The following is an 18,027-nucleotide window of genomic DNA, read 5'->3' as shown; positions in this document are numbered from 1 at the left end:
GTACAACTGATTGGGTCTACTACCCTGGTATTTCTGAAAGTAATCTAAGTTACTATTGGGTTCGACTTCCCTAGAACTTCTGTTGGGTGTTACAAATAAGGTTATATGCTTTGGTCTATGCATCTTCAAGAATAGTGCTGTAATTATGGTTATATACAATGTGATGGTACTTATTTCCCTCAAGATTTATCTGGGCCGACTTATATTTAAATAAACCATTAGTGTTTCAGTGTTTCTTTGGACCATTTGATTTACAATTTCATTTGTACTGATTCTACAGACCACTCTCCCTCCTAAAATAAGCCTGGTTGCTCTGTCTTTGGTGGTACAGCCGTCTACTAAGAGTGGAGTCTTGTACTGTCTCAGTTGTGTGGTTTTACTAAGCCATTAGTTGGACTTCAGAAAAACTGTCCTAACAACCCCTTCAACTGTACATTTTAGCAGGAGTCAAATGTGTGAAATAGTTTTTCAATTTTCTCTGCAGATAAAAATATAATGAACACATTTAATGAAATAGATTCCCACTCCTTGCTACATTTAATTGTGCCCTGTGATGTTTACAAGGAGACTTCCATCTTACTAATCACATTTCACTTGTGATGGAGTTTGAAGAGAACGGACCGCTCAATTGGGATGTGGAAAATAATTCACCTAATAGTATACATTTCTTGAGGTTGGTTCTGTCCAAAGAGCAAAGCTCTGTTGCAACCTGCTGTAGACTGGTTCTCCTGCCTCCTAGTGAATGTGCATAGTAGTGTGTGCTCTGTGGCAATGCCAGATAAGCCTTCTCCCAGCAGGAGATTTATTTCCTCTTTAGGTCTCTATCCTTTTTTGCACTTCATTATTTAAACTGGTTTCTCTATTGCAGGAAGGATCACGAGAAGGCAGAGTTTGAGGTCCATGAAGTTTATGCTGTGGATGTCCTTGTTAGTTCAGGGGAGGGAAAGGTAAGTGTGTAGCGCACACCGTGGAAGCATTCTTTTGCAAGCACATTTGGCACATGTTTAAAAACTCAATTTTTGTGAGTCTTCTATCCATACAACACTAACGTAATGTCCCCCTACCCCACAATGAAGACTGGTTTTGCATTCTCTTCCAATTTAGATGCTTGAATCTTGCACATGTATTTCTACTGAATCTCCACAGACCTAAACAAATTGTAGCACGGTCAGTCTCTAGTAATGTTGAGATGCATGTGTTCTTTTCTTTAGAAACATTGGTCAATTGGATACGTTGATGGGTGAAGTCCCTATCCCCCACCCCATCTTCTATGAAAAGATATACCAAAAACCTACTTTCTCATTCGCTTAGATTTCCATGTTGGCCCCACCTACCCATTTGGAAAAGGTGCACACCACGAACATTTGAAAATGCGATCATCAGAACTAGTTACTTTTTAAAATCCCAAAAATAGACCTGATTCCGACCTGCACAATAGGTGCTAATGCCAAAACATGCAAACCACGTTTCAATTTTACAATTTAAGCCAGGTCTGGAGCGCTTGCTCAGCTGTAACGAGCAGTTTCCACTGGGCTGGCGCGCCCCCTCTACGACGGGTGAGATTAATTGCATGCCAGCGCCAGTCTCCCATTATGGACAATCCTCTACCTGCTAGATGTGTCCTAATTCTTCTTTAGTAACATTCTAAAATACTCCAAATTAATGTCATGTATCTTTGTAAGGCACCAGTTAGCACCAAGTAGCTGTTGGTTTCACGCTAACCAGACTCCCCTAGGTTAGATGTAGGAGATAAATGGCTCTCAGCAATTTCGAACTGTTTCTTGGACTGTCCTGCCTTGCCTCCAACATGGGAATGTTTTTGGTAGCTGTGCCACCCTCCCGTGTTCTCCAAGCCACTGGAATATTCTTAGCCGGGTTCCCTAGTAGTCCCTGCCAGTATTTGTTGGTTTGTTTCTGCAAAGGCCACTTTCTTCTTTTCAATCGTGGGGGTGGGAATCCTAATTGGCTCAGGATTAAAGTTGCTGGGATCTGGACTTTGTAAATTGCACGTTATAAGTCCTGTACTCGTTTGTTTTGAGAGGCCAAAGTATTTGCCTATAGGTGGGCACTTAGTCTTGGTACTCAGCCTTGCAGGTGTCTCTCTGGGCCGTGGCAAATACATTTTGGAAGCAGGTCTTTACTGTATTTCCCATTGGTTAACATTGGGAGGGCAATTCATTTTAGAGGTTGGACTTGGCATGGGTTAACAGGGTTGGCCCAGGCATAATAATCTCGAACACAATAGGGCTGAACACCAAATGGAAATTTTATTTCACCACAACATTCATCCAGAAATGAAAGGGTAGTACTAATCCCACACATTAAGCAGCTGTCCTCTATGTAAGCACAAGGGCACTTCAGAGCACAGGGTGAGCAGCTACATTTCCCAGCCTATGCTCTAGCTGTACGGAGCGCTGTCGTGCCGCCTATCTTACAGTGGATAGAAGAAGAAAATTGTAGCTGGTGCTATTTCCAGGCGGGGAAGAACAATCTAGTCTCATTGATCTTAGTAATGAGTCGCTGAACTATTTCTCTGCCTCATCTTAGTTAAAAATGATGGGAGACCAACAGTCTTTGGTAAACTTGACTATTGGTCGACAGCCTGGGTTCCCAAATCATAAAAACCAAAAAAGTGGTAAAAATATCGAGACCAGATTGATGATTAATGGAGAACCAATTAAATAGTCCACGGGGATCGGTTTCAGTGGTTGAATATTGCTTATACAGACTTTCTTCAGGGCGGTCTTTTAATTAATAACATGGTATACTCGCGGTTACTCAGGAAATGGGGCTTGTGGGCATAGCTTCTTAACATTCACATCACACCAATGACTCTGAAGGCAGAATCATGGTGTCACAGCACTGTTGAAAAGTGTAAATTCAAAAACAGGTTAGCATCTATTGGCAACCTTTATTAGGGTAAATTGCGCCCACAGAGATTACCAATAGATGCTAACCTGTTTTTGAATTTACACCGTTGCTGTGACACCATGATTCTGCCTTCAGAGGCGTGGCCGCAGACCAATCCTTTATGTGGCACTATGTGGTATGAAGCAATGCCCACAAGCCCCAGTACTGAGTAACTGTGATTTTGATACTTGTGAATCTGCTTAGAACCACATGTTGTGCATATAGTCCGACATCTAGTGGTAATTGCAGAGTATTGCATCTTTTTTCAAAGATCGTAAAGGGACGTTGACATGGGCGTGATTGTAACGCTGTCCCTAACCTGATGTGTAGTGTATCCACATTTTTCATGCGTCCAAGATCCTACCAGATCGTTTTTTACACCTGTCTTGTCTGTCGCACAAATGCAGAGCTCGTAAGAGTTAATATTGCTGATCCACCCTGAAGCGGTTTGTGCTTGCCTTCTCAACGGCTACTCTACGTTTGATCCTGCCTCGCTGACGATCCTTCTACCGAAGGCTCAGCGACTTATTTCCATGCTGCCTTGGCCCTACTGTCCAGCCTCACAGTAGGGAGAGTGGGGCCCTGTTAACAATTTCTCTCGAATGCCTCTGCTTTGCCCCCCCCCGCCCCTTCAGTCTGTCTGCCGTTTCTCTCTTCTATGGAGCAAACACCTTTTAAATTCTGCCATCTTGCAACTGCAAATTTCCCTGGAATGATACCCATCGCCAGTGCAATCAGTGCCTTCCTCGTGACCATGACGAGCGGCGTTGTAAGGCCTGCAAACCTTTTTGGCCCCAAACCTTAAGACTGGCACACGAAGCGGTGGGCGGCATGTAGGCCTAGAGTTACTTCCCCACCGTCTTGGGACGAGGAGTCTGTTGGCAACTGCAGCTCAGATTCTGAGGCTGTTAACAGTGGAACCCTTGTGTGTTCCCGAAGAGAGCCACTGGCAGTGTTTTGGGGGAAGTTGCGCCCGACAAGGGCACACATGCAACCCTTGCTCCAAGCGCACACCTACGGTTTCTTTGAATCCGCTGAGATAGCTGATGCCTGGGGCCCCATCAAACCTCAGCAGGACCCTCTGAACCTTGCAGTTCAATGCCCTCTGTGCACCCGCCATCACAGCATAAGTCTTTTTGTTTTAGTGGTGTGCATGCTAAATCCTCGGACACTGATGCGGCAGTAGCTTTCAAAAGCCCATTTACACTGATCTGACCCCAAAAAGGCCTCCTTTGCCTGAAGGCTATTCTCCTGCCTCATCTCCTCCTTCTGGGACCTTTCTCCAACTGTCCAGCCCTTCCTTCTACTGATGATTCAGGCCAGATTGATATTCTCAAACGGCATAGGCCTGTTGACTCGTGTCCCTCAGGAGTCCGCAAGACTCCTTTCACCAGTTGCAGTTTACATCCTTGGAGAAACACTGCCCTCTGGATCCCCAGGTGGCTGTATTTGTGGATGAAAAGGATGACCCGGACCAGGACCCTGTCTCGACCCAGACTGGGACCCTGCTGATGATCAAGGCACATGGCACCCTACACATCCCCATGACCCTGTGAACCTCTTTTTGGACGCTCCTCTTGTCGCTCAACCCAGGTACTAGTCGCCCATAGACGATCCAATGCTTTGTAGTTTAAAAAAAAGGGCAGCTAATCATTTTAAAATCTCCACCCAAGAAACTGTCCCTGACTCAAACTTTGTGGAGAACATCATTAAGGAAACGGTCCTGGTCAGCCAAGCTATTTCCACCTAAAACTCACTGAAGAAACGCCTGGCTCCCTCTCCGGCACTCCCGCTCACTCGTACAGTCAACTCTCTGGTGGAGAAAATGTTCCACCCAGCGACATCAGACGCTCTGTATATTGGGGGGGGCCACACTGTCCTGGATTCCTTAGTTGTCATAGTACGGAAGAGGGCAAGAGTGCTGTATCATCTGTCTTCTCCAGCCAAGGATTGCAAAAAACAGTACTTTCTCTGCAAACGTGTCACCACCTCCACTGTCTTCTGTACCTGGATCGCCAACAACACAACGCTCCTAGCGAGCTATAGTGACGTGCAATGGCCCTCGTTCAAGAGTGCCTCCAGTGTGTCCCGGAACAAACCCGCACCCAACTTGTAGCCGATGTTGTGGAAGGATGGGTCACACCCAATATCCTTAAAAATACTCTAGACCCTGCTGAGACAATGGGACGCGTCCTCTCATAATGCACTCTTCTACGGCATGGTTTGGCATGCATTCACATGCTCGTGAATATTCCCAGTCAGGACGGGAATACTAGGTAAAAGAGTTTCACTTTCAAACTGCATTTCTCCTCTAAACAATCATCGCTGAACTCTGGGTCCTACTGCCCCCAGCCAATGACTGCCCTCTCCCTAAACCCCTCCTCTGGCAGTCATCTTCAGATTTTTACTGCACGTTCAAGTGTTGGGAGTCCTTGTGTTTTGCTCTGAGCTATTCTACATTTTCAGACTTTTTCCGATTAAACAGTTCCATTTATTTCAAATAGAGCCTATGTGCTCTTTCGCTCCTTCGGCCTTGTCAGTGAATTTCAATGCCCCTCGAGGGCAAGAATTGTCATCTTTCATCAAAGATTCCAGAAGGCCATTTGGCCTACTGTGCACCATGCCGGAGGAGAAGAGGGAGAAGCTGCCGTTATAGCTTTGCTCCTGCTGCAGACTTGGAATGTTTGTCGAGGACCAACTCTTCCAGTGCCTCTGTCTCCATCCGGTTCACAGGGCAGTGGATTGCAAAATCTGCTTCAGGTTCTCCAAGCAAACCGTGAAGAATCGTCTCAGACTGGTGACCTGGCTCGGCACCAAGGCCTCTGCCCCATGGGCCAAGCATGGGTATGCCTCACCCAGGACCGGCCGGTCCGATGAGCGGATGTCTGTCCTTTTGAGGGAGCTCCATCACTGGGGGAGGGCGGCAAGCACTGCAAGTCCATTTCGGCCGGGGTCGCTTCAGAAGAGGTTCCCGCGACAGGCAGGGTGCGCTCATCTTCACCATCTGCCCCCATTGCTCCAGTTTCTCTTTGAAGAGTAAATCGGCTAACCCAGCAAAGCTGCAGGAAAAGCCCAAAGGCGCAGGAAAAGGTGTCTGACCTGCCCCAGAAGGCCCATGCGGCCCAAGTGATGTCAGCGACAATCGAGTTGGTGTCGGCTGCCCCTAAGGTGGGAGCCCTTAGCCAAGCCGGTGGAGAAGAAATGCCATCCCTAAACCCACCCTCCTCAGGTTGCGAAAAGGGAGGTGGGGGGGGGGGTGAAGAGGCCTCGACCATACTCCAGGCCACAGATATTTCTTCCTTGGATGAGGACCAGGTGTCCGTTCACTTGATCCAGGAGGACGTGGGGAACGATGATGGCGAAAACGCTGAGTAGGGGGGATGGGTCGCGGCGGGGGCCCAATGGCAGAGGGGGCCTACTGCCCAACCCCTCCGAGGGATGTCTCGCTGGATATCCTTTCGACCTTGCGCACCCTGGCATCGGAGATCCAAAAAAGGATGCCTGACACCACCGGCTCGATCGCAGTGGACCTGGACCCGCGAAAGAGTAAGCAGCACCCTACGCTGCTGCATCAACCTCCACATGTTCACCATCCGCCCCACTCCACCCCCCCTCCCCCAACTAACACGGGCAGGGGGGTGTCGGGGTGGTTCATTGCAGCCAAGGGTGTCCCCCCCTGGATGAGGTGGGTCATTCCATGGACGTCTGTGCTCTTCAACTGACGCCAGAAGAAAACAAGGTTTGCTATACCAACCTGCGTGAGCCCAAGAGGACCACTTTGGTGGTGCTTCACCTGGACGATGTTTGGAACGAGCGCTTAGCTTTAAGAAATCTTGCCCCGGTTAGGGTTAGGCTAGAGAGAAAGTACCGGGTGCATACGCTTGCAGCCTTCCCCGGACTCATTAGTTTCGGCGGCAACGAGAAAGAAGTATTCTCACCCCTGGTCTTCATCCTCCGTTCCACCTGATGGCGAAGGGTAGAACATGGAAAGAAAGGTGATCTTCTCGGCGGCATCAACAGTCAAGGCAGCTAACACGCTTGCAATCCTGGCCAGGTACAACAGAGAACTGTGGTATAAGCTGGCCCCGCTGCAGGAATTTCTACCTGATGAGCGGATCGAGGCGCTTTCATCCTCAAGGAGAGGGCGGTGGCATCAGACCATGCCATCACTCTGGCCCTGGGCGCATCGGACACGGTTCCGGCACATGGGGACCATTGTCTGCCTTCGTTGTCGCTAGCTGAAAGCCACCAACTTCCGCCAGGAGGTCCAGACGAGGGCGCTGGACATGCTCTTCAGCGACAACCTGTTTGGGAAGACCGTCGACAAGTCATTGCTGGCCATTAAGAAGGACATGGAGACAGCCCGCTGCCTGGGCACTCTTCAGCAATGCCGCCCTTCCTGTTGTGCCTCCGGTGGGAAGTCTGGCAGATCATAGAAAGATTTCGGTGGAGGGTCCTCTTTGTACCGCCAACCCTCACGGTCCACGATCCAGGAGGCCTACAAAGGCCGTTCCAAGGCTCTCAGTGGAGGTGGCTGACGGCGCTCCCTGTCATGATTCCTGCCTCATGTCCCCAGCCCTCCAGATGTCAGGCTGGAGCCAGGCCACAATCACCTACATGGCCCTCAAGGGCCTCTCCATCCCTCCAAAGACCCACTTGGAGTCAGACTTGGCGCTTGTGGCACCAGACTCGCTCCCATAGGATAACATTGGGGATTGGACTTGTAGTGCCTTGATGGGGGCAAGATGGATGCCCCACATATTTCGGTTCCCAGAACTGCATGTGCAGTCTAGTCTTTTGGGTGTAGTTCAGCCCAGAGACACCTGGGATACCCAGAGACTATTTAAGCCACACCCAGGCTGAGAAACATGCTTTGCATTTTCTGCACCTGCAGCGTGACACTCAGTGTTTGGATCGGTCTCCAGTAGGCCTGAATCTTTCTTCTGCACTCAGCTCCTGCAAGAACACCGTTAGGAACATCCTTACCTTGTAGCGCTTCTGTCCATCATTCATCGCTCCTGTTCGGCGGGCATATTCGGCGGTGTCATTTCCATCCCAGCATGCCGCTTCCTAAGGGAAAAGAACAGAAAAAGGCATTAGTAAGCATTCTGCAAATCTTCGCTTATTTTTAAATACTGTACAAGCTTCAAACTCTTACATGAATCCCAACCGCTCTGGGGGAACTCTGTCTCCGGAACTTCTCATCCATCTGCAAGAGGGAAAAGACACTCCAGGTTAGCGTGGAAACATCTAGAGGCGCCGCATACTGCGCTTACTCGCCGCATTTGTTCTTCATAACCGGCATCCACGCTGAAAATGTCGCGGCACCTAAAAGACACAGGCGAAGAACTCGGTTCAATACAAATACAAAAGGGGTGCATCACGCTCACTCACCTTCAGCGCTACTCATCTCAGCAGCACGTCGCCATCCCCGGACGCCGGCCATCTAAGGAAGGAAAGGAACGAAGTTAGAGAACTGTTCAAAAGACTCATTATAGTTACCTGTGAAGTAACTAGGCATCAACGAGCCCGCATCAATCAACGCGCCTCTGCGTTGAAAGCAGGACGGAGAGCACACCATCCAAGAAAACCAGGTGAGCTGTGGATCAAAGGGAAGGGTTGGAACCTGGGGAAGAAGGGATTCAAGCACACAGACGATAGGGAGTTAAACTCTACCAATCCTGTGTTTCAGGCCCAGTCTCCAGTCGAATAGCCTCCAGGGAAGGGTTCGAGGTCGTAAGAAGTCAGAACAGGTTGAGTGATGTCCCCATGGATACCAGGTGAGCGTTATACTCCCAAGGCAGCACCCAGGCCTTGAAGCAAGTTCGGCCAGGGCGTTGGCCCCAGCATGCTGGCTGGCTTTGTCAGAAAGTGGAAGATCTCCACAGACCGATGGGTGCTGAATCTTCTCACCCACAGATACTTAGAGTTCCAGCCAAAGTGTCAGCGGATCCCTCCAGTGGCCCAGCAAGAGCAGCACATACTGCTCCTGCTGGAGGAACAGGCCATGATAAGAAAAGGAGTGATGGAGCTGGTTACAAAGCGTCTCCAGGCACCGATTGGTAAAGAAGACCGTGGGCTGGTGGCTGTTGGGGAAAATTCTAATTTCTGTGTTAATTCCCTTTAACCTTGGAGACCCCGAGCTCTTTTGCTGGCCCCCAAAGTGAGCCCTTTTCACACTCTCGTGTGTCTTGATCTAATTGGGATTGCGTTTCCTGTGTCTGAAAAACTTGATGGGCATCTGCTTTTTGTATGGTGACACACCTTCAGTGCAGTGTGTCAAATCCTTAGATGTGTCGAGGTTTAAATGCCTTTCCTTGTGAGAACTACTGCTTCCAAGAATAGTAAAGTGAAACTAACTCTTTGTAGGTCCCGCACACCCCATCTTATGTGGAGTGCTGGGGAGCTGGGGGGGGGGGTGGTTACTTAGTAGCCCCTGTTCTCCAGCATTGGATCTTTCATGGATTCACATGCTTGGAATATTCCCCGTCAACAGACTCGGAACCCTCGGTAAGCTTATAAAGCCTTTTCCCGTAGCAAAATGTTTGACACTTTTCTGTCCTATCTACGTCGTTTTTGGCTGCGCACGCACGCCCAACCAGGACGTAGTGGTATAAATGCCCCGCCCCCGCGGCTCCCTTCAGATTTCAACTGTCTCCAAAGTGGGAACACCTTGTGTATTTTCTACTTGGTTAGGTTGTCCTGTTGCGGGTTTTTTCCTAATGTCGGGGAAAGCACTGTCCCGCCCGTGCGCTGCGTGCGGACTAAAGGTCTACGAGGGGGACGTACATATGGACTGCATTTACTGTCTGCAGCCTCATCACTCGGCTGACAAGTGCGACATATGTATGGGCTTCTCTCCTTAAGACTCTTAAGGATCGGAGTCGCAGACTTGTCGCATGGTTGAACGACAGAGCGGGGGCATACCCGCCTTCAGAAGTGGGCTCCACGCGCAGCGCGGCCTCGGTGTCAAAATCTTTAGGGGCGCCGCTCATCGCCATCGGAACCACCGGTAAAGAAGTCTCGACCAGTGGACAAGGAATCTTAAGTAGTCCATTCCAGGGACTCTTCTTCGAAGAAGGCCTCTTCGTCCTCATCTTCAGCGAGGAAAGACAAAAAAAATCTAAATCCTCCTCGGGCGATTGTCATAGCTCGACCTTGAGTCGAGAGACAGAGAAACGTAGGTCGAGTTCGGAAAAGGCGGGAGCAACGCATAAGCCTGCACGACCACCACCGTCGTCGACGGTTGGGAAGTCGTCTACTTCTCTGCCGCAGTTAACATCAACCGGTCCTGGATTGCAGGCGACGACTACGTCAACTATTGATTCGTCGAAGGACACCCCTCAAGAGGTCTGGCATCCAGAGGTCTATGACCCAATTTTGCCGGACACACTTCTACAGCAGGAGGCTTTGTCGGTATCCTCGGGAGACGAGGGTGAACGGATAGCTGCCCCTGCAGACCTGGGGTTACAACTTACCACACCACTTCCGGGAACATTCCGGGTTCGTCCCCCCCCCCTTGCTCAATGACAAACGACTGCAGATTGGAGGTTTTGTCCACGCTGCTGAAGACACTGGATGACAGACTGCCCTGAACAACTCCGGCCAGGTCGGTCGTCGACGACCTGGGCCTGTCTCGCCACCCTCCACCTTCAACCCCTGCGGCAGAGCCTCCGGTGGCAAATCTCTCGACCCCACACCGCGAGGAAGGGGAACTGTTGGATTCGAAATCAGGCAGCAGAGCGTCGTCGGTGGTCTCCCTTTCCCCACTCCAGGGATCCGACTTGGGAGTCTGATGCGGAATTGGAAGCCCCGAGGAGCCCGGCTCAGCCGTCTCCCCCAGACGATATCGGGTCATTCCACAACATGATGGCCAGGGCTTGCACGGAATTCGGCCTAGCCCAAGAGGAAGAAAAGGACCGTTTTCTTTTCGACCACATGGGTAAAAGGAGGTCGGTGTTTTCAGTGCCCATCCTAGATCGTGTGTGGAAGGAAGCTCTTCAGACCATGCGTCACCCTTTCTCAGCCAGCGATGAAGGGTCGCCTAGAGAAAAAATTCAAAGCCCAGGACTCTACTCCCAAGTGCCTTTCCTCTCAACCAACACCTCACTCTGTGGTATCGGCGGCGGCGAGAAAGGCAAGGGCTCAATACAAGTGTACGACCCCTCCAGAAATGAATGCTAGACGCCAGGATGCGTTCGGCAAGAAAGTCCTGTCGGTAGGTGCTACCGCAGTGAAGGCGGCCAATTCGCTCGCCATAGTTGCCAGATACGACAGGGAGATGTGGCATCGGCTGGCGCCCATACTCGAACACCTTCCAGATGAACATCGAAAAGCAGCTATGTTGCTGGTCGGAAGATGAGGAGGCTTCGAATCGCGCCATTAACTGGTCCCGTCGTCACAAAGGGGTCCAGGGATTTATTCCCAATACTTTGTGGTGAAAAAGCCAAATGGAAAGTGGCCTCCCATCCTAGACCTGCGCAACAAGTCGCTGAAAAACACAGTTGAAGATGTTCACGCTCCAGGAGGTGATCAGGTCAGTTCAAGAAGGGTATTTTCTGGCGTCTCTGGACCTGCAGGACGCGTACTTCCACATACCGATGTGTCAGCGACACAAGAAGTACCTAGGTATGTGGTAGGGCGGACTCACTACCAGTTCAGTTCTTCCCTTTGGACTGAAATCTTCCCCCAGAACGTTCACGAAATGCCTGGCTCCGGTGGCAGCCTGGCTGAGAAGGCAAGGCCACCATGTATACCCGTATCTCGAGGACTGGTTGGTGAGGGGATCCTACCCGGATTCGACGCACAGGAGTCTACAGGACACCATGAGCCTCTTGCAATGATTGGGGTTTGCAATAAACTTCGAAAAATCCTTGTTAACGCGTCCAAAACCTTGGTGTTTCTGGGTGCACAGTTGAGACCCAGTTGGGGTTAGTCGGACTATCCCTCGACAGGATCACCAGGCTTGTCGATTGGCAAGTCAGTTGAAAATCAATTCCAGGCTGTCGGTGAGAAAATATACATCAATCATGGGAAGATATGGCGTCCTGCATTCCTCTGGTGCCCAACTGCCGCCTTTTCATGAGGCCAGTGCAACAGTTTTTGGCGGACCATTGGACGCAGGCTCAGGGCCTCTGGTCAGACAGTCTGATTGTCGACGAGCTCCTATCAACTCTTCGGTGGTGGAAGAAAGTTCTGAATATTTCCAAAGGGGTACCCCTACAGGAGCCGGAGTTCCGATTCACTGTGGTGACGGACGCGTCCCTAACTGGCTGGAGAGCGCACATGGGCACTCTTCAGACACAAGGCCGTTGGTCTCAGAAGGAATCTCTCCTGCACATCAACGTTCTGAAATTGAGAGCGGTCCGCTGGGCCCTGAGGGCGTTCCTGCCTCACGTCAAGGGATCCACAGTGAGTTCTGACGGACAACACCACAGCAATGTTTTACTTAAGGAAACAAGGCGGCACGCGATCCAGAACCCTCCATCGACGCTCAGAAAGTGTGGCACTGGGCTCTTAAACACGATATATCCGTCGTAGCTCATCACCTGCCAGGAGTGAGGAACGAGCAGGCGGACTCGCTCAGCAGAAATATGGACCAGATTCACGAGTGGGAAATGGACACCGATCAATTGTCGAAGGTCTTCGAAAAATGGGGGTGACCTCAACTGGATCTCTTCGCCACGAAGGGGACCAGGAAGTGCAAGATGTACGCCAGCAGGTGGCCACAGGAAGATTCGGTGGGAGAAGCGTTTTCCTTCCCGTGGACGGGCAAGTTCCTCTACGCCTTCCCTCTGTTCCCTCTGATACGGAGAACTCTGCAGTGGATACGCAGGTACAGGAGCCGAGTCATCTCGATAGCGCTGTTGGCCGAGGCAACCATGGTTTTCCGACCTGCTTAATCTGTCAGCGGATCGCCTGATGGAGTTCCCGAAGGTGCCCAACCTCTTGTCCCGGGACGAAGGGACGGTGTGGCATCACAACCAGAGCAGCCTCCACCTCACAGCGTGGCTCCTGACCTTTTCAGAATTTGGTGCCTTGAACATTCCCTCGGACTGTCGGAACATATTACAGGCTGCGTGGGCCCCGTCCACCAACAAGTCTTACAGGTGTAAGTGGAGGAGATTCTGTACGTGGTGCCAAGGACAGGCAGGAGTGGAACCTCTGAGGGTTACTCCGGAACAGATTCTCCCGTATCTACTACATTAGGCGGAGAGTGGGTTGTCTTTCATCACTAAAGGTTCATCTGGCGGCCATCTCCAGGTTCACAAGAGGGAGGAAATCAATGCCCTTGTTTAGTGACAGGTTAGTGAAACACTGGTTTATTCCGGACGTTTCCACCGACGTGGAGCCTTAACATGGTACTTGCAGGGTTAATGAAACCAAACTTTGAGCCGATGGCCACGTCGTTGAAGTTTTTATCATGGAAAGGGGCTTTTCTACTAGCCATAACATCGGCTGGATGGATCTCGGAGTTACAGGCATTGGTCATAGACCCTCCATATCTCAGATTTTTCAAAGACAAAGTGGTCTTGTCAACGAGTCCTAGTTTCATCCCGAAAGTTCCTACGACTTACCATAAACATTCATCCATTGTCCTGCCCACCTTCTTCACGACTCCCTCATCAGCTGCGGAAAAGGTCTTGCATACCCTGGATGTCAAGAGAGCTCTAAAATTTTACCTTCATCGAACTCAACAACTTCGATCTACGCAGCAACTCTTCGTTGCATATGGGCCTTCGACAAAAGGGAAGGCAATTTCAAAACCAGGACTGGCCGATGGGTCTCGTCACCGATTGCCTTCTGTCACTCAAAAGCGGGGAAACCGCTACAAGGACGTCCAAGCTCATTCGACCAGGGCGACTTCATCGACGGCGTTGCGGGCGGGGGTTCCACTGACAGACATTTGCAGGGCGGCAGCATGGTCAGTGCCCCATGCATTCACCCGCCACTACTGCCTCGACCGACAGCATGCGGATGAGATTCAAATGGGACGAGCTGTCTTGCGACATCTTTTTCAATAAGGTAAGCCCTTCTCTTTGAGGAGGGTCTATGCTGGTTTGGATATGTATTGGTATAGGCATATAAATATAGATATATATGTACGCATGGAGGTAAACACATGTTTTATGTGCTTTTTTTGGCTTATATAATTGTTACTCGGTGCAGTACTGTGGCATATTGTTAGTTTCAAATCCTATTTGATTATGATTCGCCTTTTGCAGGATGTGGTGGGTGCTGGATTGCATTTACACCGCCTCCATTTTTTCAAGTTCACTGCTGTGCATTCTATTCTAAGCATGTGAATCCATGGAAGATCCAATGCTGGAGAAGGGAATAGTTTCTTACCTGTAACTCCATTTCTCCAGCATTGGTATCTTTCATGGATTCACATGCGCCCTCCGGCCTCCCCAAAATGCAATCATCTTGTAATTTTTTGTTTCACCCCGTTCCACTTTGGAGGGGTCTAAATTTGAAGGGAGCCGCGGGGTCGGGGCATTTATAACACTGCATAGGTGGGACACAAGTGTCAACGTTTTCCTGCGGGAAAAGGCTTTATAAGCTTACCGAGGGTTCCCAGTCTGTCGACGGGGAATATTCTAAGCATGTGAATCCATGAAAGATACCAATGCTGGAGAAATGCAGTTACAGGTAAACTATTCCCTTCCTACTTATGTAACATTTTTTGTTACCCTCACTTCTTGCAATGGCTGGTGGCCTTGGTTTAATTTTCCTACCATTGTGCTTTTCTACCGCAGGCTGAATCCTCAGCTGCAGTATAGCACCCTTGGGTGACCATTTTGTCAAAATGGCCCTGATCCATTATTTTTTTTTAATTCTCCTACATGCCCCCCATTTTCTGTTTGTGAGGGCTTTATTGGGTTTTACTCTGCACGCCAAGCCGGGTTTGATCCCTTTGTTTGTTTTTCCTTTGGTGGGCTTCAGTGCTGAAACACGCCTCTGGCTCCACTGTCTGCAAGGGCAGTAAGTGAGGGAGGTGCCCGAAACTCCACTGTCCTTTGTCTCCGGGGAAACCTGAATGCACCCAGTCCTGATTGGCTGGCTGTCCTTGCAGGACAGCATCCCTGCTGTTAGTGACAGCTAGACAGTGCATGAATGGGACAAACCTGCTTAAAAGGCGAGGCTTTGGGACTGAACACAGCAACCACTGGGAAGGACATCCCAACGAAGAAACCGTGAATGAAGCTTGCTGCATCCTCCTGGACAGTTGACCTGCCCGGTGAAGCCCTGCTGCTGTGCTGAAACACTTTTCTAATCGACAAGAGAATCTCTGGAAGGGAACAACTTCTTCCCTTGGGTTAATGGGACCAACTAACCCTGAGATGAACTCTGCTGGAAAACCTTCCCCCAACTGGCTGTACTTCTTTGCTGCTGCAGGAACCGAGGGCCAATGGTCTAGAAATCCGTAGTCTAGTGCAACTTCTGTAAGCCGTCAAAAAGCTCCAGGAGTCGCATCACGACCCTCTAGAAACGGGACTACCAGAGCTAGTCACTTAACCGGAGTGAAGGAAGCCCAACTGGTGTCCAAGATCCACAGTGGTGCGGTTTACTGAGCGCTGAAACCACAAGTGCCGCTGATCCAAAAGAGCCCATAGCTGCCACTGACCATCGAATTGCTGTCGCGGGGAGTCCCAGACGTCCTCCCTCTTGTCCCCATGACTCTGGCACAGGATCTGCATTGCTGCAACCAGACAGAAGCCAGATGGATCCTCTTCTAACCAAAGGTATTGTTCTGACTTGCGGTACTTGCCTCAATGTCTGTCGCTTGCTCTTCTTAGTTGAGACTTGCAGTAGCTGCTTTTCTAGAGTTGATTTCAGCTCTAACGTTCACAAGTGTGACCCTACAGTGATTTCTCTTCAACAAACTAACTTTGTGCAAGATCTTTACTATCTAAGAAATGCCTCAGCTCCATTGACTTGGACTCCATGGCTCTCCTGGCTCCCTGCAGACTCTTCTACTCCATTTGCCTTTGATTCTTACTGTCCCTCACAGGTGATGCATTGGTTTTAAACTAATTTTGCTGGGAAAGGTTTTTATGTAGACTTTATTGGCAGTGGAACGGGGTGAAACAAAAAATTATCTAAAAAGGTATCTTTCATGGATTCACATGCTTAGAATATTCCCCGTCGACAGACTGGGAACCCTCGGTAAGCTTATAAAGCCTTTTCCCGCAGGAAAACGTTGACACTTGTGTCCCACCTATGCAGTGTTATAAATGCCCCGACCCCGCGGCTCCCTTCAAATTTAGACCCCTCCAAAGTGGAACGGGGTGAAACAAAAAATTACAAGATGTAATTGGCAGATAAAATTGCGCACATGGTTTGAGAACCTGTTTAACAGTTTCCTTTAACCTTTCCTTTCTGCTAACCTCAGAATTTACCAAATACAAAAGTGATATATAAATGCCAATACTGTCCTAGTTGGGGAAGTCACCTCGGGGTCTAGGGGAGTGTATGAAATATCTCTAAAGAGTATCTACTTGCTTCACTTGATTCTGAGTATTTTGAAGTGTACTTCTATTGTTGCACATTGCCCTTTTTTAAAGAATGCTTATTTAAAACTGACTGTTATTTGGATACTTGTATTTTTGAATTTCGATTGCTACAGCTCAAAAGTAACCCTCTTGAGAGAAATCTGGCTGCTCAGTCACACTACCAACGTGTGTAGTACAGACCTATACCAATAGGTGTTACCTAATACCAAGAGGACAAGGCTGGTGTAGTCTCCCACAGAGTTACATCAATTCTTGCCCAAAACTGGTGGCAGGCAGTGAGGCTAGACGTAGAGTGGTATCATTGACTATCATTGACTATTTGCTGTACTTGTGCCCAACAAAACCAGCCACAAAGCTAAGGTCCATCAAAAGGTGAAGCAATTGTAACGTGCCAAATAGGGATAACTTCAATGAGGAAGCCCTGATTGTAATCACAGTAGATCACCTGAAAGAGATGTGCAAAGCCAGGGGTCCGACTAAGAAAAGGGTCAACGGATGATGGCACAGGCGTATTGTGCTGGTCTTGGAAGCAAGACCACGCTGAGCTGAGCAACAGAGGTTCGAATCCCAGATCTGCGCTTATAAACCAAACTGGTATTAAGAGTTTTATAAAAACCCAATAAACAAATCAATTATTAAAAGGTTGTTAAATCAGCAAAGTTTGGGTAGTAGCCCTGTAACACCTACTCACCCATGAAATTTGTAAAGTAATGATGAGGAAGACAGTTTAGAGTCAAACTTCAATCTCCAAGAGGAGGTAGAGTCTCGGGAAGAGGCTCTCTCTCTGCCACATCCTGCCCTTATGCCTCAGCCTGTTTCCATTGGGACCTCACAAGGTCCACAATTAAGCCAGAATGTTTCCCTTGAAAAAATGAGATGAAGTTGGAGTTCAAGAAGGTGAATGCTCAAGCCAATCAACAAGATATCAAACGGAGAGGGAGATAAAACATGAAATGGATATGAAGACTCTCCCTTGATTCGGCTTCCCTTTCAGAGTTCTCTAGGTCTGCTAGTCCCAAGAGGCCTTGCCTGCCCAAAAAAGCAATGAGTTTGTCTGAATCTAAACTTTGTGTAGACTGGCTGGGTACGTTTGAATACACCTAGGGTCTTCAAGGGATCAGTGGGAATGATTTGATCCCTTGGCTCATGTCTATTCTCACCCGGAATGGCAGTGATGCTGTAATGGCGTTGGGTGCCATTGAGAAAGGGTTATGAATCAGTAAAGCTGGCATTAATAGCCAGATTTGGGAAAACTCCTTCCCTGTACCTTAAGAGGTTTAGGACCCTCAAAAGACTGATGGTACCCCTTGGGCTACCTGTGTATGTGAGTGTTTAAAGAACTTAGATGGTTGGGTTAAGGGTTACAGAGAACCTCTTTGAAGGAATGATTTTTTTTAAATTTTTTTTTTTAGAATCTATTTTTGATGCCTGCTCTCTTGGCTGGCTCAAAATAGCTTCATCCCAAAAAGTTAAAGGCTGCCAACTTGTGGGGAGCCAACAGAGCCACTCACAAGGTCTCTGGGACAACTCACAAGAAGGCAGAGCGGAAGCAGCACAAGAAAGAGGGAAAAGGGAATTACAATTCCAACCATCCAAAAGA

General features: G+C 49.2%; 1 protein-coding gene across 1 annotated transcript in view; it reads left to right on the top strand.

Annotated features, from left to right (window-relative positions):
- PA2G4 (proliferation-associated 2G4) overlaps positions 1-18,027 on the top strand; it is a 164,896-nt gene that overhangs the window by 32,721 nt on the left and 114,148 nt on the right. The window contains exon 8 of the mRNA XM_069653769.1: positions 869-947. Coding sequence (XP_069509870.1) covers positions 869-947 — 79 coding nt within the window. The remainder of the gene's footprint in view (positions 1-868; positions 948-18,027) is intronic.

Source organism: Ambystoma mexicanum, chromosome 3q (genome assembly GCF_040938575.1).
Source record: "Ambystoma mexicanum isolate Mex_15411 chromosome 3q, UKY_AmexF1_1, whole genome shotgun sequence".
NCBI classification, from domain to species: domain Eukaryota; kingdom Metazoa; phylum Chordata; class Amphibia; order Caudata; family Ambystomatidae; genus Ambystoma; species Ambystoma mexicanum.
This window is presented reverse-complemented; position numbering and strand designations above follow the sequence as displayed.